General features: G+C 43.6%; 1 protein-coding gene across 4 annotated transcripts in view; it reads left to right on the top strand.

Moving 5' to 3' along the window:
* Positions 1-21,820, top strand: part of PAMR1 (peptidase domain containing associated with muscle regeneration 1) — a gene marked incomplete at both ends in the record, with an annotated part of 55,264 nt that overhangs the window by 10,130 nt on the left and 23,314 nt on the right. For 3 of the 4 annotated variants that reach the window (XM_082283938.1, XM_082283937.1, XM_082283936.1), the window contains 3 exons: positions 5,339-5,453; positions 10,770-10,987; positions 16,080-16,187. In XM_082283938.1, the coding sequence (XP_082140064.1) occupies positions 5,339-5,453; positions 10,770-10,987; positions 16,080-16,187 (441 nt within the window). The remainder of the gene's footprint in view (positions 1-5,338; positions 5,454-10,769; positions 10,988-16,079; positions 16,188-21,820) is intronic. The other variant, XM_082283939.1, reaches the window with a different exon arrangement.

The following is a 21,820-nucleotide window of genomic DNA, read 5'->3' as shown; positions in this document are numbered from 1 at the left end:
CAGGCCCTCGTAGCAATATCTAAAGGTTTTGTTCCTGATGGTGTGCAAAAGCTCCTGCTTTTTAGTTTTGCTAAATTGTTAATCCCAATTCTGTCTTTCAATAATGAATTCCATCAGCTAATAGTATAGTGTTTAAGACTGGTATTTCCTTTACCAATTTCCCACCAGTGAAGGTGTAGCTCTCTCAAAATTTTTATTGACAGTATCTTTGTTCATATTTATCTGGAAGGGATGAAAGCAGAGTCTGCTTTCCCCATTCTGTTCTGTCCATTGTGCTACATACCTTAGGCTTGTGTCCTGTTAGTCATTCATTTTAAAGTGACAATTTAACTTGCTTTCACAACATTGCCCATGACCATTCAGGAGGTGAAAGCATATGAAATAAAATCATTGCTTCAAACAGCAGAATGAGCTTTGTCTCAGCAAAAGAGCTAACAGAGTCAGCAACAGAGCTAACTCAACCTTAAAGCTTTGGAAGTTGATAAACTTCTTCCCTTGCTGTTTATGGTGTGATTTCTGAGAGCACTTTAAAGTCCCATTTGCTCTAGGTCAATGTTAGAGCTTCTCTGGAATTTTCTTAAAAGCAGAGCCAAGAAAGAGTCATTAACTCATCTAATTTTTCCTCCATCTGCCTGAGTATATTGGTTGCCTACCGTATATTTCAGTCTATTCTTCATACTTGAAGAAAATACACCTTCATACAGAGGTCTATTTGGACTTTTTTTGCAGTACTGAAATTTTGGACAGCTTTGTCTTATAGTGTTTTTCTTACTATTTGCTCTTTTAAGGGAACCAGTGTGACACTCAGATCTGGACTCTTTCATGTGATTCCGTGGTACTTGAGAGGTAGGGTAGGAAGGTCAGATAGTGCTGTTGTTGTCCCTTCCACTCTTAAAGTGGGGACACCGAGGATAGGTGTGACTCCGGCACATCCTGAGCTCCCCTTTTGTGGCTCTTATGGCTATCTCAGTTCTGGTCTTGATGGTAGGCTTAGGCATGCAGAGACTGCATGTCTGGAAAGCAGCCTATAACCATGATGGGTGCTGGACTGCGGGCTCACAGCGGTGTGGCTTTGGGTCTGGACGGTGGCCAGTAAGTAGCCTTTGAATGCCAGCAGGCACTGGCTGCTGGAGCCGTGGATGTGCTAACACATCACAGCTGGGAGAGCACAGGAGGAGGCATCTCTCTTTGGTACCTGCACACGGCATCGCAGCTGAAACTTTGCAGCCAGCCCTGGGTACCTCGCCAGCGGCAGAGGGCAAGTAAATCCCAGAATTACAAGCAGTCGCCACCACGGTAATGGCGGGATGTAATCTGCCTACTTCGTCCTACATTGCCAATGCCAGAGCTGCCGGGGCTCGGCCCGGCCCCTCGGGCAGAGCGGGAGGCGCGGGCGGGCGGCGGCTCCCGGCTCCCGGCGGGGCGGCCCGCGGAGGGAGCGCCGGGCTCTGTCTCCCTCTCGTGGGGCCGGCGGGCGCTGCGCGGTGCCGCGGCTCCGGCGCCGGGCCCGACCGGGAGGGCGAGCACCGCTCCGGCCGCTTCCCTGCGCTGCCGGGCCGTGCTGGGGCTGCGGCCACCGCGTCCTGCGGCCACCGCCCCGGCCGGCCGCGGGCCCCGCCGGCACCGGCGCCTCACGGGCGGTAGGTGGCGGCCGGGGGCCCCGCAGGAGGCCGTGCCGTGAGGCCCCGTCATCCCGGGGGAGAGGCGCGAGGAGGAGAGTGCGGGCGTGCGGAGGATCCTGCGGGCAGGATCAGTGCCTGTTTAACACTGTGCGCGGCGGGGGAACTGAATGCAGGGTCTGGGTACCCCCGGGAGAGCAGTGAGGCCTGGCCCCGGGGCAGCGCTCGAGGGGCTGAGTGCGTTCACCAGCGCAGGGTGAGCCCCCGGGAGAGATTTGTGGGAACTGCCAGCAAAAGCAGTGATGATGGAGGGCCGTGGCAAGGAAGAAGTACCATGGGATGGCTCATGGGTCTGTCCGGTTTGTAGTATCCACTGGCATAGCTGGAAGTGTGAGCATGGCTGAAAACCCACCAAAGGACACCAGATCATTTGGTAAAACGATAAATTATATAGGTTAGGTCAAAGGAGTGTTGTTAGGAGATAAACACGCTGACTAGATTTAACTGGGTGCTAGGGCATTTCCTTATGGGACTTCTATTGGATTGAATTATCATGACCTAAAAGGCACATCAGGTGTCATCAGAAGAAAACCCGCCCTGCCGAACCCTTTCCCCAGTACCATGCACTCCAACAGCTTTTGTCAACCCCCAGTTGTAATGTCACTTTAAGGCACATGCTCCATCAAAGCAGGGGAGAAAGTGGTGTTTTCTAACAGCTGTCCTCAGCTCTGCTGTCCAGATGTGGACCTTCTGCCACACAACAGTATTTGTGGTTTCTGAAACTTTGTGAACATCAGTGTTTCACATAATACTGGTGACCAACAACCAACCGGAAGCAGCAAGTTGTGACAAGTGACAGCTGCCTTCCCATATCAGCCTGTTTCTGAATAACAGTAACTTTTCTACTGTCTTTCTCCTCTGTTCAGTCATCTCGACCTTTGAAGGAGCCTCACATCTAAGATGCAGCACTCAAACAGAAGATAATGAGTTCTTACCAGAGGTCATCTCAGGACCTCTCCCTCCATCGACCCATGGGTCTCTGTGGGCTACAACTCAGAGGTCTCCTGAATTTTTTTATTCTCTGTTAGTAACAAGCCTTGGAGGAAATCTTACTGTGGCCCTGAAAGCTGCCTTTTTTTCAGGAACAGGAACGGAACAAGGACGCTGATACTCTGCCAAAGTGGTTTATTTTTTTGTAAATGAGGCAGAATTTGCCAGCATTTGTGTTTATGATGTAAATTATTTTTGAGAGCTTTCCAGGTCTCCCGCAGATTTAGAATAGGAGAAGAAAAGACTCTTTTTGATCAACGTATGATTGAACTGTTGGTCTGGGGAGTCAGCCTAACTTCTGCTAGAAGGGCTGGAGATTTAAGAGTACAGATTCGATGTGATCGCAAAGGTGCTTCATGCAGAGACAGGTGGGAGCGAACCTGAGAACGTTCTTTTGGAGAGGGTCACTGAATGGCTCCTCTTTAGTCTCTGGACCACCTGCTTTGCTGGCCAAACCTACTTCCTCGGTGCCAGTGTTCAGAGAGTTCAGGCTGTACCACGGCAAACAGAGAAGTGTGTTTAGTATGCCATGCATACAAGTATCTCTTTGCACCAGTTCTTTGGCTTTCCTTTGTTAAAGGCATTGAAAACTCAAAAGCCCTTCAGGACGAAAGGGAAACTTTCTTTGAGGTGGTCCAAGCCCCCTGTCAAACCCTCTGAAGATTTCTAGCAGCTTTGTCTCAGGCTGTTTTTGAGGCAGGAGCCAATGGCAGCACAAGGGCCTGTTTCTTGCTGTGGGAAGGAGCATTATCATTTTCACCACAGCAGATCCTGCTGTACTCGTTGAATCCTAATGTGGTTGCTGGGCACACTCATTAATCCTTGCCTTTTACAGAGGGAACTGAGCGAGCCACAGAAAAGGATGAAACACTTTTGAGGAACTCTTCTGAGCAGGTTTTCTGTTTCCTTGGGTCCTGCTTAATTAAGGGTAACTGAGGGTAAATGAACAAAGGGTATTTTATTTGAGCAACACTTTCTTAAGAAGAAAGAGGAGGAATTGACCTGCAGTCTTCATGTTTCCCCATAGACCAGATGCAGCAGGATTGATTTCCAGACACTATGATCAATGGGAACCACAGATGCTCGGTACTTCACCAAATCAGGTCACTGTCACCCTTTCTCCCTAGGGAAGGAAGGGCCCGGAGGCGAGTGTTAAAACCTGCTGTTTCAGTAGGAAACATTCATCCTGGGTTACTGGTTAAAAGCTATGGATTTCTCTAGGGAAACAGATGGAAGCAGCAGTTCTGTTGGACTAAAGAAGTAAAAAGAAGTGAGAGAATTGCTGTGGAGGTCTTTTGGGTGATTTGACTTTTTACTTATCCTCATCTGTGGTGTGTAGGCTCTCCTGATTAGGTGACGCTGTTAGACTGAATTGCAATTTTTGGCTTACGGATACAGCCTCACACTCCAGCAAAGCAACAGAAGGCTTACCAGGGGATGTAGCCATGTGCAAGAATCCACTCAGAAAGAGGTAGTCAGGAAAGTAGAAACTGAGAAATTATCTCTGTCTGGTACATAGTGATTTAACTGTGCATTTTGCTAGGACTTGCATGTACAGATCACAGTAAGCTCTGCAAAAATCACTGAACAACTTTTCATCTTCCACAGAGGAAAATATCATTAGCCATATTTTATAGCTGGGAAAAAGGGAGAGGTTACCGAAGGTGAGAGAACTCTCTGGGCTAAAAATGTTCAGCATTCAAGATGAGGAATTAGGATAACTATCCCTGGACAGATGCCTAGGGACAGCTGCAGGATAGTCATGAAAAGATATTGCTTCCCCAGTGTGACCTTGTCTGCTGTTTGTTCAGCTCATTGTCCTCTGATGGTTTTCTTAGACTGGGCACAAATGACTGAAACACTTCATCTTATCCTGTTGGTGCTGGACACTGAAGTACATTCCATAGTACGGTGAAAAACTGAGAGCAGCACAGGCAGAGTGGAACAAGACTAGAGGAAGGATAAGAATGAACCTGAAAGAAGGGATAAGGGCTGTATATTCTGTATGTGTCACACTGAGGCATCAGTGTCACAGTGATGACAGAGGAGCTGTGATGTTTATATATCTTCACTGGCACGGTGGCATTAATATGAAAGGATGATGTAGTGAATCCTGAGGACAAACGTGTCTTCTGGGAATACATCAGCTCTTTTTCCTCCTAGAGTCTCCTTATGAAGGACTAGAAAACATGATGTTGGGTGCCACAGATTTTTCTCTCATTCTTTTCTCACTTGAGCTAATTCAAGTGTTCATTGTAGTTTTGTCACTTTCCCACCAGCTTCCTCAGCTTCAGGGGTTGCAAATGTCAACATGGGCTCCATCAAAACTATTCTGAGCTAGAGCATCAGCCAGATGAGTGGGTGGGCTAATTAACAGAGAGGCAAAAGCTGCAAGAAATGGTTTCATGGGGCTACATTGCAAACCAGGGAGAAGCAATCAACTACAGCTTTCCCAGGGGTACTCTTACCATAGGCAATACTTCAGTATAGTCATAACTCTTTACAACTGTTGTGTGGCTATCCCAATATTTATACACTGCCTTGTAAGAAGGAGTGTATCTTCCTAAGCCATCTTGTCTTCTCATTCAGGTGTTGTTTCTACATATATTTTCTTCAAATGTCTCTTGCAGGTCCTTCACACAATTTTTTTTTGGTTTTTTGCTCCCCAGGGTGCGGGCAGGTTCTTCGGGCTTCTAGAGGTCAGATTTTGCTGGAGGGTTACCCACTGAATGCACGATGTGAATGGACTATCCATGTTCAAGCTGGATTTAACATTGAATTAAGGTGGGTCCTACTGACTTTTAGCCAGCACTGACTTCAGGTGGACATTGGGGCATGTGGATAACCAAGAGTCAATGAGGGTCAGCAGCTGTGAGCCCTGGGGCAGTGAAGGTGTAACAACCACTTTGCGTTTGACACCAAGCCTCTCTCCTATGGTCTGGCTTGCGATGTACAGGCACTGGACAAATCAGTGCTGTGCTTTCAATTCCCATTTAGGACAGCTGGAAGCTAAGGAGAATTTCTAAGGCATTGGGTAAAATGTGTCTCTTTAGAGGTCTTTTCAAGACCTTGACAGCAAAGTACCCAATATTTTCTGAAGACTGTACCAGGATGATCTAGGAACATTTTAATATGATGTCTCATGCAAGGAGAGAGTTGCCCATGGGTCCTGCCTTGCATTTAGCCTACATTTTCCCTCTGTTATTTTTTTTTTCACTCACTTCATCAGCCCTGTCTTTTATCAGCCTCAGTTATTCCTCTCACCATTCCTATGCCTGGAGGATGTGATTGGTTCTCCTGCAAGTCAGAATCACAGAATCATACAATTAACTAGGTTGGAAAACACCTTTGAGAACATCAAGTCCAACCTATGACCTAACACCACCTTATCAACTCAACCATGGCACTCAGTGCCACATCCAGTCTTTTTTTAAACACCTCCAGAGACAGTGACTCCACCACCTCCCTGAGCAGCCCATTCCAATGCCCCATCACTCTTTCTGTGATTATTTTTTCCTAATATCTAGCCTAAACTTTCATTCACACAGCTTGTGTCCTATTGTCCTGTCATCGCTCTTCTGACCTGCGTATGCTTAAACCTGTTAACCCACCCCTAATGACTCAAACTCACAGTCACTGCCTAGTGCAGGAGAGCCTCTTGTTGGGGTAATTAATAATCTTTTCACATGTGTGCAGCAGGGTGCTCACACATGCAGCAGGAAGTATGGCAGGGGATCTATTTGAAACACATTAGCTAATATAATAAAAAGAATAGCTAAACCCTTCACATCAATATTTCACTGACTTTGGAGCCCAGGCAGAAGAACTATGCTAGATACACAAACAGTTAAAATATGTTTAAACAGTATAAATATGTTCCTATATGTTTGAAGACAAACTGAATGAGAGGAAGAACAACAAATCCATTGAATAGAAGAGCTTGGGGGTTTTCCACACTAATGCACTTTTTTCAGACCTGCAAATGCAAGCCTATTGTGTAGTTATGAGCAATTATTGCCTGGATGGCATTGTGTAGAAGGCACAGGAGCAATGCAGTGAGGAAGAGTTTTGTGTTCTCGTGACATAAGTTTGCATCAGTCTCAGCACGCATGGGTTGTACCTGCCTTGTTTTTAAGAGATATTTTTGGTGAGGTGTATGATTTGCACAGCACAAGCTTAGGGAGGTGATTTTTTTTACATTTCCAAACAGGGCTTTGTCAATTGTGAGCCTTAAAAAGTGCTTCAGGAGCTACAGGTGTCAGTCTGGCTTCACTGTTGTGGGGATGGGTGTGAAAGTGGAAATGGGTCCTGTGCATGCACGTAACTGTTGAATGCACCCATCTCTAGGTAAAGTGTTAACAGCCAGATGGCATCAGACACAAGGTACAAGAAAGGGACAAAATGTTGTTTTAAAACAGGACACTATATCAAAGGGCAGAACTTGCTGTAGCTGCATTAAAGAAACTCTAATCTGTTTTCAAAGCAGTAGAATGGGGAGTGCTGTAAAATTAACAGATGTACTAACTCTTTAGAGAAATCAAACTTCCATTCTAAACCCAGAGGGCCACCCACATGCAGCCTAGGAAGATGTAAGTGTCACATTAGCTCCGTAGAGTTCACGGTCTGGTTCACAGTTCACTGTCCAACTTTGCTGTTGCAGAAGATGCAAAACTTTAACACAAGAGTGCCTTTCTCTTCCTCCCCATGTCCATCCTTCCTGCAATCAAACAAACGTAATACTAAGTATCAGCTTGATGTGACATAATGTTACATTCCAACTGTGAAATTTCCAGGAGGGAAGCCTGAACTACCAAACTTCTGTTGTTAGCATCTAATTTATCTGAGCTGGGTAACGTTGGAGAAGCCTAAATCCCTTTGCCTAGCCTGATGATGAGCCTAATGTCTGAATGCCTAAAAATCTCAGTAGATGACATAGCAGTCCTAGGAACTCTCCTGAATGTCCACAGTTAACCCTGCCACCCTGCAAGTCCTGCAGGAGGCATAGAGGAAACCTTCATGGCAAAGATGGAACAGGAGATCCTCACAAGGTAACCCTGTAGTGTGTTCTGAGTCAGCTGACGTCTTCAAGGTGCACCGCCTCAGAGCTGTCCATCGAGGTACTTCAGCAGTTAGATATTGTGGAAAACATGTACATTTAACCTGAAACTTCACCTTTTGTCTGCTCCTACAGAGAAGGGCAGGCTCACCTAAGCTAACCACCAGAGCCTGCCTCCTGGGTCTGCCATCCTCATTTCCTTCACTGTATTTTCATACAAACATACTGATCCCCTCTGTGGGTGGTAACTGCTTAGAGCTGTAATGCACAGCCAACACTGTGCTGAATCAGCACAACTGCCAACAAAAGAACTCCTTTTTTCATTCTCTCTGTGCACAAATCCTGTTTGCTGCCACCCTGGCTTGCAAGGGCAGGGATGGGGACAACATAATACAGACAGCCAACAAAGTGCTTGTCTTTGCTTACATAGGGCAGGAAGAGTAAAACTCCCAGGAACGCAGATAAATCTTCCCTTGCTTTAAGCTGTGCCATGCAGTCCTTTGGGGGTTGGCCTAGTAGAGCTGTTTTGATAAATAGTGTCCATGTTGTGGTGGTAGTTTGTTTTATCTGCTTTTTTTGCCAGCCTGGGGGGTTTTTTGGGTTGTGATATATCGGCTCCCTCAGCCTGAGCCATGTCAGGGATGTCATATCACAGTAGAAGTAGCTCACAATTTTCAATTCTATTCTTTAGTGTTTCAGCAGAGATGCAGTTTTAAATATGTGCTTTGGCTAGAAGCTTTCCTCAGAGGGGTTGGCCAGTGTATGCACACTGCAGACACTGATGAAATCAAGACAATACTTTGCATTCCACTTTGTGTCTGATGACCTGTAGCACAAAATTAGCATGCTTAGTTTTATAACATCCAAGAGAATTATGATATAGTTACACTTCCACTGGGGAGGAAACTGAGGTTCATTGCATTGTGTGTACCTGTGGCTTAAGCAGAAATAGACCTCACGGTCTGTAAAGGGTCCTGTCAGCTGGGCCGTAGCCAGGAGGTTTTTAAAAGCTTTGGCAAGTTTCCTGACCTGCCAATTCTGAGTCTTAATCACAGGATCCCATGTCGTCAGTACAGTGTATCTGCTTCTATGCCAAGTTAAATAAAATGCAAGTCAGAATGCCTATGCCTTCCACATTTTCCACTCTGTTTTCTTCATTTTTTAAAACAGAGAAAGCAATCAATTAAAACCAGTATTCTGTGTATGGTTCTTTCGTTCTCTGTGCATATGTCTTGATATTCTTTGTTCAGGGACACACATCAAGACACAGTTTACCTTTACATCTATAAATAATACTGTTCCCAGTACATGGTGGGCATTCCAGAAATTTTTCTTCTGTACTTGCACACATACTTAATTTTAATCAGAAATATACCAGTTCAGAAAATCCGAAAATATTTATAGGATTGGGTCAGGATAAACTATAGCCTGATAAATATGACGAAGATGAATGGGTTAATTTGTATTGCTCTGTAACTTCCATAAGGGTAGATCCCTGGGGTATGTTTCACCAGTGAAAGAATGTTTTGAAAATGTAGTGTATAACCTGTGAGGACGTCTCTGACAAACCTGACAGAACTAGAATTCAACTCATGCATTTTATGCAAAGCTAAGTTGAATTATCTCTCTCTAATTCATATTTAAAGCAGATGTCATTTTTTTTTATTCTACATTCCGTCAGATGATTTAAAAAAATGAAGGGCTCTGCTCCATTGGTGTAGCTTCCTACAACTGCTCAGTCGTTTCTCTGTAGGTAGCGTAGTCCTGATGCTCAAAAACCAACCATGTGACCAGAACAGAGGTGGCTGAGTGAAGAGGCTTCTTAAGTCAGCTTATGAGTTGTCAAAGAAAGGTAATTTCACATAACGTGGGGGCCTCCTTAATATGGGGGCCTGAGTCTTGAGATGAGAAGAGTAGGAAATAGGTTCCAGAACTCTCTTCCCTTCAGACTGTGAGGTCCAGGAGCAGATCCAAAATTCTTCTCACCTCTTTGGTGTGAAAATGCAGTCTTTGCAAACCACTAGGCCCACACTGGAATAGGCAATGTGGGAGATACAGCCTAATCCTAGATACACATCTGCAGTGTTAGGAGTCCTCAGGAAGATCAAGTACATAACGAGTTCCATTTATAAAATATCCTGCTGAACAATTAGCAGCATGGCCTCTCCCAGGCCCATTTCTTCTCCTTTTCCTGCTGTAGCAGGGCTGAGCCCAGCCCCCTGACCATTGCACATTCTCCAGAACACTTGGTGTTGTTCGCTCTGTTTCTCATTCATATTCTGGTGGGGTGCTTTGGCTCTGTGCCCACCTGAATTCCAATAGCAGCATATAGCATGGCTCTTAATGAACAAAAGCCTTGCACAGTGGCTGGATCGAAGCTAGGAAAGGACAGACATTGTGGGAAAAGGCTTTAAGTATTTCCCTTCTGCACTAATTCCTGTGCCTTATTTCTGCTCTCAAAAGACAGGCAAGTGCCACACATTGGGGATTTACTACCATTTTGCTTTCTAATGCAAAACGTGCTGTAGTATTTTGATTCAGTTTCCCTGGCTGTTTCTGCTTCTGTTACATCCCCAGGCTTTCCTTGTATCCCTAATTGCCGACTTCTGAACATCACAATGTAAATAGCTTTTGAACCTTGTTATTTGATACCATAACTTTCAGTACTTAGAACTTTATTTAGGGCAAACAGAACAATCTTTAGCAAACAGCCACAATAGAAATATGTCCCCTGCAGTGCCTGGCCCTGGATGAAAGTTCTGACATTGTATTATGGTTAGGGACCTGATGCATTTGGACTGACTGTATGACTTCAATTTAGACTTCACCCTTCTGACACTTGAATGGTCTCATGGAGCAACTGTATAGAGTGGAGCCAGATTCCAGGGATCATGATGCAAAAATTGAGATGAGTAAGGGGTCTTCATGTGGTTAGGGACTTGTTGATTCACTGAGGGGGTAGGCCCTAAATACCTAAATATCCAAAAAAGTGGTATTCAGGGTGCACAGGTAAGCAGTCTGACTGTTTGTCCTTGTTCCCCAAGATTTTCCATGCTGAGCCTGGAGTTTGACTATATGTGCCAGTATGACTATGTGGAGATCCGTGATGGGGACAATTTGGACAGTCAAATAATAAAGAAATTCTGTGGAAATGAGAGGCCACCTCCTATCCGAAGCACTGGGTCTTCACTCCATGTCCTCTTCCAGTCTGATGGGTCCAAGAACTTTGATGGATTTCATGCTGTCTTTGAAGAAATTACAGGTAAAATAATCTAAAAGTGGAACATGCCACTCATTCTCATTAATTCAATTTCACTAATCTCTTTCCCTGTTTTGCTTCATTAAAAACTTTCATGCTGTGTTGCCAGCAGCAACTTACATAAAGTCAGTGTGGGGAAGATTCAAAAGCTGTCAGATGGCATGTGAATGTGAGGCTCTTCTAAAGAAGACTAAATTCCTTCTACTTGTGTGAAGAACAAGCACATCAGCCAGCAGAGAAAAGCTGCTGTTTTGTGTGACTTTCCCGTTTGAATCAAAGAATTAAGAGCACAGAAGGAAGTAGAGGAAGGAGCATGTGTATCTGCAATGGCAGAATTGCTCAATGCTGTATGCAGGAGCACAGCCACTGTCTCAAGTAGCAAAAGCCTTATGCAAAGTCTCATAGATAGCTCAGTGAAAATGCCCTCACAGAACTCTTGTGTTGGCTCATGTACCATTAGGAATTAAAAAAGCTACCCAACAACCAAGACCAAAACAAACAAAAAAACCCCCAAGTGTGTACGAAGAATGAATTATTTGCTTAAAGAAAAAAAAATAAAAAATGAAGAGGCGTTTCCTGTTCTGTGATGATCTCAGTGTTATGAATGACAGAAGGAGGGCTCCAGAATTACTGGTTTTGTTACTACTCAGTGCTTGAGTCCCCTACATTGCTTTCCATAGTCTCTTTCTGGCTACAAAACAGTACTGAGAGTGCAGCTGGCTCCTCATTTTGCCATCGTATTTGCAGCAGCCTCTGCACTCTTCCTGGATCTTCCTTGTTTAGCTATGTAAGGAATTGTGGTCAAATCTATCTACAGTACTCTTGGCACAGAAGGTTAATCAGACTGTGCTGCTTTGCCATAGCTAAACCCCGCAGGATCTATGACTCACCATAACTTGCCTTTTGTACACCCTGGTGACCCACATTTCATGAGGTCATCCAGGGTATATCTGGCTCAGGAAATTTAGATAGTTTATATAACCCTTATATAAATATACAAACCTGGAGTGCATCAGCTCTTAACAGTGATCCGAGGTGCAACTAGCAATCTGAAATGTTCATACTTCTGGATGCAGCACCTATGCCATTTCTCAGCCTGCCTTGTTCTTCAAATGCCACCTTTAGTATCTGTTGGCAGGAGCAGTTAGCTATTGATAGTTTGCCTGGGCTTACAGCAGGAGAGGTGATATAGAACAAATGAGTGTGGCGTGGGCTATGTTGCATAAGGGCTGCCTACACTCAGGGAACTAACATTTTCCATATGGTGCAAGCTGAATTGGTTCTGTTTTCTCTGCCCAGCAGGGAACACTCGGTATTCCAATATTGTTGAGTACTTTATTTCCGTCCCATTTTGAATGGTAATTATTCTGAGGCTGTGAGGCTGCAAGTGTGGTAATCCACACAGAGCACATTGTAAAGGGCTTCTCAGAGTTTGTGAGGAGCTCTATTTGTGCACTTTATTAAGAGGCTGTTCTGGTCTAATGTGTAGTGCAGTGAAAGGCTTTTCAAACACTCCCAGTGTCTTTTTATGTGGAGCACTAACCTGGCCAGCAGGACCATTTAAGGGAAGAATACAGTGTGCATCGGGCAGCATAGAATTGAAAGCGGGGGCAGCACAGGATCGAAAGCTCTGGCAGCACATTGAAAACTGAAGCATTTGCCCTGAAATTTTGCTTTGTGCACAGCACTGTGGAAGAGCCAAGGTCCCCAGAACAGATTTCACAGGGCTTATTAAATCAATTCCCTATGCTACAGGTGAGAGCAGCAGCACCAGAGGTGTTTACAGGATGTGAACTAGGACATGAAGGTGATCTGGTGTCCCCAACAGCTTTGTGGTGTAGTGGAAAGGACTGAAGAAGCATGTCAAAAGTGAATTCCTTCCTTTTCTGCCTCCTCTTCCTATGAGCTCAGTACTGGCTTAGAAGTCATAGTTTGCTGAAGCAGGGGCACTGACTGGACAGAGACCACTGGTTCAAATGCCAGAAAGGTCTTGATTGATACAAAATAAGCTGCAAAGCCTATATCTCCTTTAGGAAAGGTCACTGTGTGTGTAGTTATTAAAGGATGAAACCACACAACCTGCTGTGCTGCCTAGTCTGGTGGCAGGTGCTAGGTCCCATCCCATGCCAAGTGTGAAATGGGAACCAGTAATTGGCATGAGTGACTAGAAGTCACTCAGCAGAATTCAGATGAGAAGCATGGGAGACCAGATGGGGAGCTATCAGTCTCCTAAGGATTAGACATATGCTGGATCCAGTTAGATGGAAGCCTGTTACTCACTTTCAATAGCGTCTTCCTTTCTGTACCCCATAGCTAGTGATAAAACATAGTGGCTTTAAACTTTTGTAGTATTGTCCCTTGTTGTTTGACTTAAGCCAGGAAATCAAGACTCCTTAAAACAGAAAAAATATTTAGTGGTTTTTAGTATCAGACATTTTCAAAGAGTATCTGACATTTACCCTTCTTCACTTGACATGCTTACTTTTCCAGAATCATGAGACAAAACTGGGAAAAAGACAAAGTTTCACTAGCTTCAACCAGTGACTACAAAATGTCGGTCTGTAAGGAATCTTCTGCTTCTCCTTCCCTTTCTCAGTGATATTTTACATTAATATAATTGCCATATATATATATTATTTTAACGAATTAATTACTGTATTTAGTCAGGCCTTAATCTTCAATGAGACATGGAAGATATTCATTGCCTGGCCATGTATAAATTGCTCTTACATCACCACATGAAACCTCCAGAGAAATCCATGTGGCATCTATATATTTCTTACCTCATGCCATCTGGATATAAGAAACTTCTCTGAGAGAAGCTGCTCTGAGGTTGGTCCATATGGTGGCAGTGACAGATCCTGGCACATGGGGGCTTTTCCTGAGGTGGGAGACACCCAAGCAGCTTGTGGGAGGTGCTGAGGAGATCTGCACATTGCCAGAAGAAGCACCCCTCTGTACGCCCATGCCTTTCAGTGCAGCCCCCGGAGCAGCCAGGGGTGCGCGGCAGTTCACAGCACCTTGGGAGGGCAAGGCAGGGAGGGCAAGGTCCTGCTGCAGCTGCAGAGCTGAGCCCAGGCAGAGCTCAGCACCCTCTGGGAGGGAGCGCAGCCTCAGTGTCCCCTCGGCAGGAGCTATGTCCTCTGCATGTGCCAGGAAGGAGGTGGCCACCCAGGCAAGGCTCCCACATAAACATGGAGCCATCCAGGTCTGGCTGCAGGGAGGGCCAGAGCCTTTCTCTTTTGACACAGTCATCGCTGGCAACCTCTCTTCCCACACTTCTCAAGCAGATGGACTGCAAGGCAAGGACTGGGGCAGCAAAGTCCTTCCCACCATAAGAGAAAATCAGTGTTGTGACCTCCTGAGGAACCTGAACATCCATAAGTCTATGGGACCTGATGACATGCATGCCAGAGTCCTGAGGGAATTTGCTGATGTAGTTTCCAAGTCACTTTTCATGATATTTGAAAAGTCATGGCAGTTAGGTGAAGTTCCTGGTGACTGGAAAAGAGATAAAAATGCACCCATTTTTAGAAAGGGATAGAAAGAAGGACCTCAGAAACTACTGACCTGTCAGCCTCACCTCTATGCCTGGGAAGTTCATGGAATATCCTAAAAGCTGTGATAAGGCACGTAGAGGACAGCCAGAACAGCTTCACCAAGGGCAAGTCCTGCCTGACCAATTTAGTGGCTTTCTACAGTGGAGGGACTACATCAATGCACAAGGGAAGGGCTACAGATGCCATCTCTGTGGACTTTCGTAAGACCTTCAGGCATGGCCACAACATCCTTCTGGCTAAACTGGAGAGAGATGGATTTGATGGGTGAACTGTTCAGTGGATGAGCAATTGTTTGGATGGTTAGATCTAGAGGGTAGCGGTCAACAGCTCAATGCCCCAGTGGACATCAGTGACAAGTGGTGTCCCTTGGGAGGCCATATTGTGGTTTGGATTTTGTATGATAACACACTAATATTTTAGTGATTGTTAAGTAGTGCTTACTCTAAATCAAGGACTTGCCAGTTTCCCCTGCTTTGCTGGTGAGGAGTTGCACAAGAAACTGGGAGGGAGCATGGCCAGGACAGCTGACCCAAACTGGCCAAAGGGATATTCCATATCACAGAATATCATGCTCAGCATAAAAACCGGGGGGATTTGTTTAGGAGCATGGTTTGCTGCCTGGGGAGGGGCTGGGCTTCAGTCAGTGGTGGGGTGAACAACTGTGTTCTGGATAGATAGTTTTTTTCTCTCCAGTGTTATTTCTCTCTCTCTCTCTCTACCCCTTTCAATATAATTCTTATTCCTATTATTATTATCATCATCATCATAATATTTTATTTCAATTATTAAACTATTAATATCTCAACTGATGAGTTTTATTTTTTCTTTCTCAATTCTCCTCCCCACCAGAGGTGGTGGGGTGGGTGTGTGGCTGCATGGTACTTATCTGCCAGCTGGGGTTAAACCACAACAGTCCTATTCACTCATCTCCCCTTAGAACAGGCACAAAAAACATGTGTTATTGCACAATGGAATTTGCTGATATTTAATGCACAGTTACACATTCTGATGTTGTTATGCTAGTGTGTACAGTTTGATGTGTATCACTGTTAGATTATTGTATGCAAGAGTTTCCCAGGGAAAAAACAACTCCCAAAATCTAAAACGACAAGATCCGAGACACAAAAAAACCTCAAAACCCATGGATCCCAGAACTTATCCCTAAACTCTGAGTTGAATGGCAGGAAAACTGTAGGTTGCTATTAAAATTCTTTAATTTAGGCTAAGCTTTAAACATTAATTGAACTTGATGTAAATTATTTTCCTTCCATAAATCTTTCTCACCACTTGACTACAGTTAAAGGGAAATGGTAAAAGTAATGTATGCTGGGAAAATAATTGCTTATCCCTACTAGATCTCTTCTCTAGTTAAGTAAGAGAAGAAGACTTTTTGACATGCATCAGGCCCTTTACTGTGTCTTCCTAACTTCTAACCAAAACAGGTAATTTACCCCAAGACACAACCACCATGAGGAAAAACAGATAGGTTCCCCATCCTACGAGAGAACATGAACATTCTTGATTTTCTTTTACAGCTTGTTCTTCATCTCCATGTCTCCATGATGGGACGTGCATTCTAGACAAAAGCAGTACCTACAAGTGTGCCTGTCTGGCTGGCTATACAGGGAATCGCTGTGAAAACTGTGAGTACAGGCTCTGTGTGCATGACCAGCCTCCAGGGTTGTCACTAATGTATTAATTGTTAGGAGTGCCATTGGTGCGTAGGTTTGGTCAGTCATAGAGCCAGAGAAGGCGCTGAGCTTCTTGTGGCATTTTTAAAGACATGTTTCTTGCAGTTCATGAAGATTTCCACTGAATCATTCTGGAGCTTTATGTCAATGTGTAAAAAGGTAAAACAGACTTGGAGCTGGGAAGCTGCACACAAGAAATCTTTGTAATGGATTGGCATTATTAGACAGAGGTATCCCCGCCTGCTGCTTTCCACTATGTGGATCAGCTGTTCTCTACTAAAAACACATACCCCAGCTGAGCCCTGTGCTTAATGCTCTAGACTGATTCAGACATAGGAAATTCATCTTCCCTCATAACCATCTGAAAAGTAGAATTTTGGCACCATGAATGAGAGAGACTTGGGATCAAAACTAATGAAAAAGGGTAGATTCTGTCCATATCTGTGTTGGTAGTCCTCACTGTACCTATAGTCATACACCTGGTTTTGTCTGACAAGTGATTTGTAAAATAACTGGATTCAAATCAATTGTCTGTTCCAGTGATTTACTTCTTCATGCATGAAAAAATCTTCACCTAACAGGGCTCAAAAGAGCACGAGGGAGTAAGAATTTTGTAATGTATGTCATTATAAAGGCTACACCATCTATACTAGTTGAAAGGAGCCTTCTTCAATATTTAAAGTCACTGAGCTAGAGCTGACCATGGAGGATTTCCATGGTAGTGGTGAAATCCACTTGGGATCATATTTGGCCCAAGACAGAAAGCATGGCTTACTGTATCCTGCTGTGGCATTCCTCTGCCCATAAAACACACAATGCCTTGCCTGCTAGCAGAGTTTTCAGTTCTGTGTCAGAGGAACCAATATACACCAAACCTCACTTCAAAATCTTTCCCCCACATATGCCAGTGTTAGGAGTAGATTTATCTCCTGGAATTTCTTTTATTTCATCAGGGGAGTTAAATCATAGTGGCATAATACCTCCTTTGATGAATCATTTTTAGGTAAAAGACCTTTCCGTTTCCAGAAGTAGCTCAGAAATGAGGAGAAATCATTTTGTATTTTCTGTAAATCTGAAAAAATTTTGTTTCTGAACAGCATGCCACCTTCTGCCAGTTTGCACAGATTCCTGGTATATTTTCTGTAGGGAAGAGGTTGCTAAAAATTGAAGGTTCCTAACCTCAGGACTAAGAGTGTCTGTCTCTTCTGCTGACAGCCTCTTTCCTGGGAGTAGTCGTTTAGCAGGTCATTTAGGGACTGGAACCTCCTGAGCTCTTTGCAACTGCTCAGCAAGATTAGTTCTGCTACTTTAGAACAGAGTTTAAAAAAAAGGAAAGATTCCTGTCTGATTCAGAACCAACTGAAATTTCAAGTAATTACGTTTCCAGCAAACCTCAGCCCTAGTTTTGGCAGGCTCTACAGTACCGGCATGGCAAGGAATGAAGCTCATATTCTTTTACTGACTTTCTTTTGTAATTCCAGTGTAGAAACTTCACACAGCAAACAACAGGGGAGATGGCTGAAAAACAATAGGATGAGACTTCTGTCATTGTAAGCAATGAAAGGTACAGGTAGTAACAGGATGAAATAGAGGAGACACTTAAACATATATACAGTAAGATTTTTAAGTTCATGGGAATACTGTAGTTTGATTTGTGAAAGAACAATTTCAGTAGATAAAATTCTGTTACTTTATGATGTTTGTGGCTGTATGTTTGCCTTTTGCTTATGCTAGGCATAATATTGTTTTCCAGCACCTATATTGCTGTTTTCTATGTGAATAGCAAACCTCACAGTTGGAAAACATCATGGCAAATCTTTTTTCTCTCTGGCTTCAAGTAATTTTTTTTCTTAAGATATTTCCTTCAGTTTTGCCAAAATGCATCCTAAGTATTTTCCAATGTATGGGGAGAAAAGTCAGAAAATTAAAGTTTGGTTTGTTTTTTTAAGAGGAAAAGGAAGAACTGGGAAAAATATCTACGGCTATAATTCTTTAAAAACTAGTTGTAGTTTCCTGATCAGCCTTTTAGTTTAAATGTTAGAGAGATTGTGTCTTCCTCAGAATCTTTTTTTCTGTTAGGCCTTTCAGCAAAAGTGCTGTCTTGTGAGGTGGAGCCAAGGGAAATAAATTTATTTCTGCAGAAAACTGTCATAAAATAATCACTTTGGGAATACGGAATATTACTTTGGACACTATAAGACTGACTTTTTTTCAGTCTGGTTTTTTTGGAGTAAGTCATGTGCAATCCCATTAAAGTTAATGGATGAAAAATAGGTATAAGAGAGAAGAAAAATAGAGCCCCTTAATGTTAAGTGCATGTAGAAGCTCTGAGGTGGTGCAACAGAAGGTATCCAGAGAGATATGAGGGTTTTAAAGAAATCCAAGGGACATAGTTCAGATGAAGGGAGACTGTGAGATTATCTCATTGAGGAATAAGTTAAGGCCAAATTAAATAAATTTAGCAATGGGTATTTCATGATAGAATCAGACATTTTTTAAGTCCCTTACTAGCCCAATGCAGCTCTGTCTTTTTGTCTGTTACCAAGTTTAATTTTAAAGATGTGGGAATCACTATTGGAATTATGGAAATCACTTTAATGAGATAAACCACAGGGAACCTATTGTTTCCTCCATTAAATTAAATTCCATCTATTTAGCCGGATGATCAGCATTGGTCAAGCTGCTTTCCTGGGGTCATATTTAACCCTAATTGCTCTGTCACTTACAATTTGCAGTATTAATAAAATAATTCAAGGTACAGGTTACTTACAACAAGCTGTCTCTTTTTATCTTCTACTATAGCAGCCAGGAAATTAACATTTTGTTTACAATTTGAAGGGCTAATATAGTGATTGAAAGGCTTCAACAGCATGGAGTAAAATGTAGACATGTATCTTTCTGACAGCTGCTAATATATTTCAGTGCGTCCTGTTTCAGAGCAAGAAATATTTTATATAAATATGTCTGATTTCACTCCAGAGACTGTTAAAAAAAATTTATGAAATTGTAAAACAAATGCTAACCTTCTATCTTCTGACCCCAAACACAATAAACACAAATCCTAAGCATAGCAAAAAATACCTTCTTACAGATCAGCATGCTTTGTTATCACGATACAGCAGGTAGAGAAAACGAATTCCTGTTTTAAATACTTGGGCTTCTTTCTGATCTTAAAGTGAATTTGCAGTGTGCCTACATAGCCCTCCCAGTGACCCTTAACCATGCTGACATGATTGAGATCCAACTCAGGCTTTTCTCTTTGACCTTTGTGGATTTTAATGCTGTCAGAGGCATCAGGAACCCACAAATTCAGATAATCTTGTTCTCCTAGCCTGCAAGTACACTGAGACAGACCAGCAACCTCATCAAAAGATGCAGGGCAATAGTAGCAAGTTGACTAGTGCACAGCCTGGATGCTGAAAGCCATCCACTCTGTTGTCAGACTGTCCATGACTCTGTACAGCATGACAACTACTTGTTCAACTCAAACTAAGAGAAGTCTTTTCCAAAGTCACCCTGTTGAGTTTGCCTGCTGAGGATGCAGCTGTAGAGATGGTATTACTGGTACCCCATGGCAAATGCTCTTGCCCTCTACTTGTCCTCCTCCTAGGACGGGCTGTTCTGACTCAAGAGTCCTCCCAGGGCTTGCTGGCCCCAAAGCAAGAGACCTTGACCTCATCCTGCCCAGAAATTTCCTGTTACCTTTATTTCAAACAAAGCCAGGCAAACTGGAGTTCCTAAGCAAATAAGAAGAGCGTCGCTGAATGGGGAATTCAGGGCTAAGATCTGATTTCCATTTTTATTCTGTTTCTCGCTCCTGTCTGCCAAGTAGAAGAGGTTTGTTCTGCATCCTAATGAAGAGTCTAATCCAACTGACAAAACTATATAAACTAACTCCTTGCTGTAGCCTTTGATGTTGCTAGAGCTGGCCTTACTGTGTGCCAACAGGCCTCTGAATATAGCTTTCAGGCCGTTCCCCACTGCTGATAAAATCCACTTCCATCTTTTTTGGCCCCATGCATCTGTGACTTGGGCTGGTTCTTAGGGAGGCGCTCATCCTATCAGAGTGACTGATATCTAAGATAGGGAGGAAGCATTAACATCCCACCAACCACACCCCACCCCCTGTTCTGCTGTGGGAGAAAGGAGCCCAGCTGTCAGCGCTTGGCATAAGCTAGACAGAGTTTGAAACCCAGCAGAGCTTAGGATGAGACACTGGGGAAAGGTTCTGGGCATTAAACCTGGTTTTCTTACCTAACCATGGACATGTAATACAAAGTCTTTTAATAGAACACTTGGGGTTTTTTAAAAATTTTGTTGGAAAGATTCTCAGTAATAGATTTCAAGGAGTGCCATAATCACTACATAAGTGTTTAATTATCAGTTAAATATCAGTGTATAATCACTGGTATGTACTGAGCCACCATTTGCAGCTCATGTTACCCTACACTGCATGCTTACAATGGAGAACTTCAGGTATTACAAAATAAATGCCCCTGACTCCTTTCTTGCCATGTTGTCCTGGAAATCAGTCCTGTTCCAGTTAGGGAAAGTGTTCCAAATAGAAATATGACTCTTAATTTGCCTGCTTCTGAGGCTGCCATTGGGAAGGTTTGGGTTTTTTTTCTATTGTTTGTTGGGCTTTGCCTGGTTTTTCCAGTGGAAAAACATTTGTAACAGCTTTTTTTAAACAGACAGAGTCCTTCCTCACTTGTGTCAAGGTCATTTTTTTTTGGTGGCTATGTCAGAGAGATGAAATTAATGCCACTCCTTCTTCACCTCATTTCCACTGTCCTCCCTATAGGCATATGTGTATGGGATGGGAAATAAAGACCCTGCTCCTGCTGTTGAAGGACATATATATACCTGGAGCTGCTAAGGAGTAAAGGCTAGTGGCCTTTGTCGCTGTTACAATCCAAGGGTTCACCTGCCTTGAGACCCACACAAAAACCTTTCACTTAATGTGGCAGTTCTCGAGTTTTGAAGATCCATTGGGGCTACAAGCTTAACACAGCACCAGCCTTTAGCTTGTCATGCAGCAGCTCTCTAGTGTGCCCACACGACAATCTCAGAGGTGGCTGTTCTCTAGAACCTTCCTGGAACTGCCTCTGAGAGACAACATAATATGGAGAGGTTTTTAATAAGTCACTTCAGAGTTCAGTTCTGGTGGCATAATGCCCTCCTTTGTTTTACTGAGCTGATCAGAAGAACATTTTATGCTGCCTAGATGTTTACTAGGATGTTATCCTTGCTTCCCCATCCTGCCTCACAGCATACTCACTGCCCCACAGCGTACTCCTTTCCAGGAGAATCATGTGTTTACAAGGCAATCTGTACTGGTTAGTGCCTAGTGCAGGAATTTGAAGGGCTTGGGTTGAGATGGAGGTAGAGATTTCTGCTCCCAGTGCAGTTCAGTATATATCCTGGAGATTTCTCCCTTCGTTAGAAGGATGTTGGAACTGCTCACACAGAAACTGCCAAACCACCAAACATTATGTCTGGTGCTTTAAGATAACCTAACATCAATTTTGGGTTGTCTTAATTCACTGAGCAATAAACTAAAGCTGTGCAGCCCCTGTTACACA

Source organism: Coloeus monedula, assembly GCF_965178545.1.
Source record: "Coloeus monedula genome assembly, chromosome: 6".
Lineage (NCBI taxonomy): Eukaryota > Metazoa > Chordata > Aves > Passeriformes > Corvidae > Coloeus > Coloeus monedula.
This window is presented reverse-complemented; position numbering and strand designations above follow the sequence as displayed.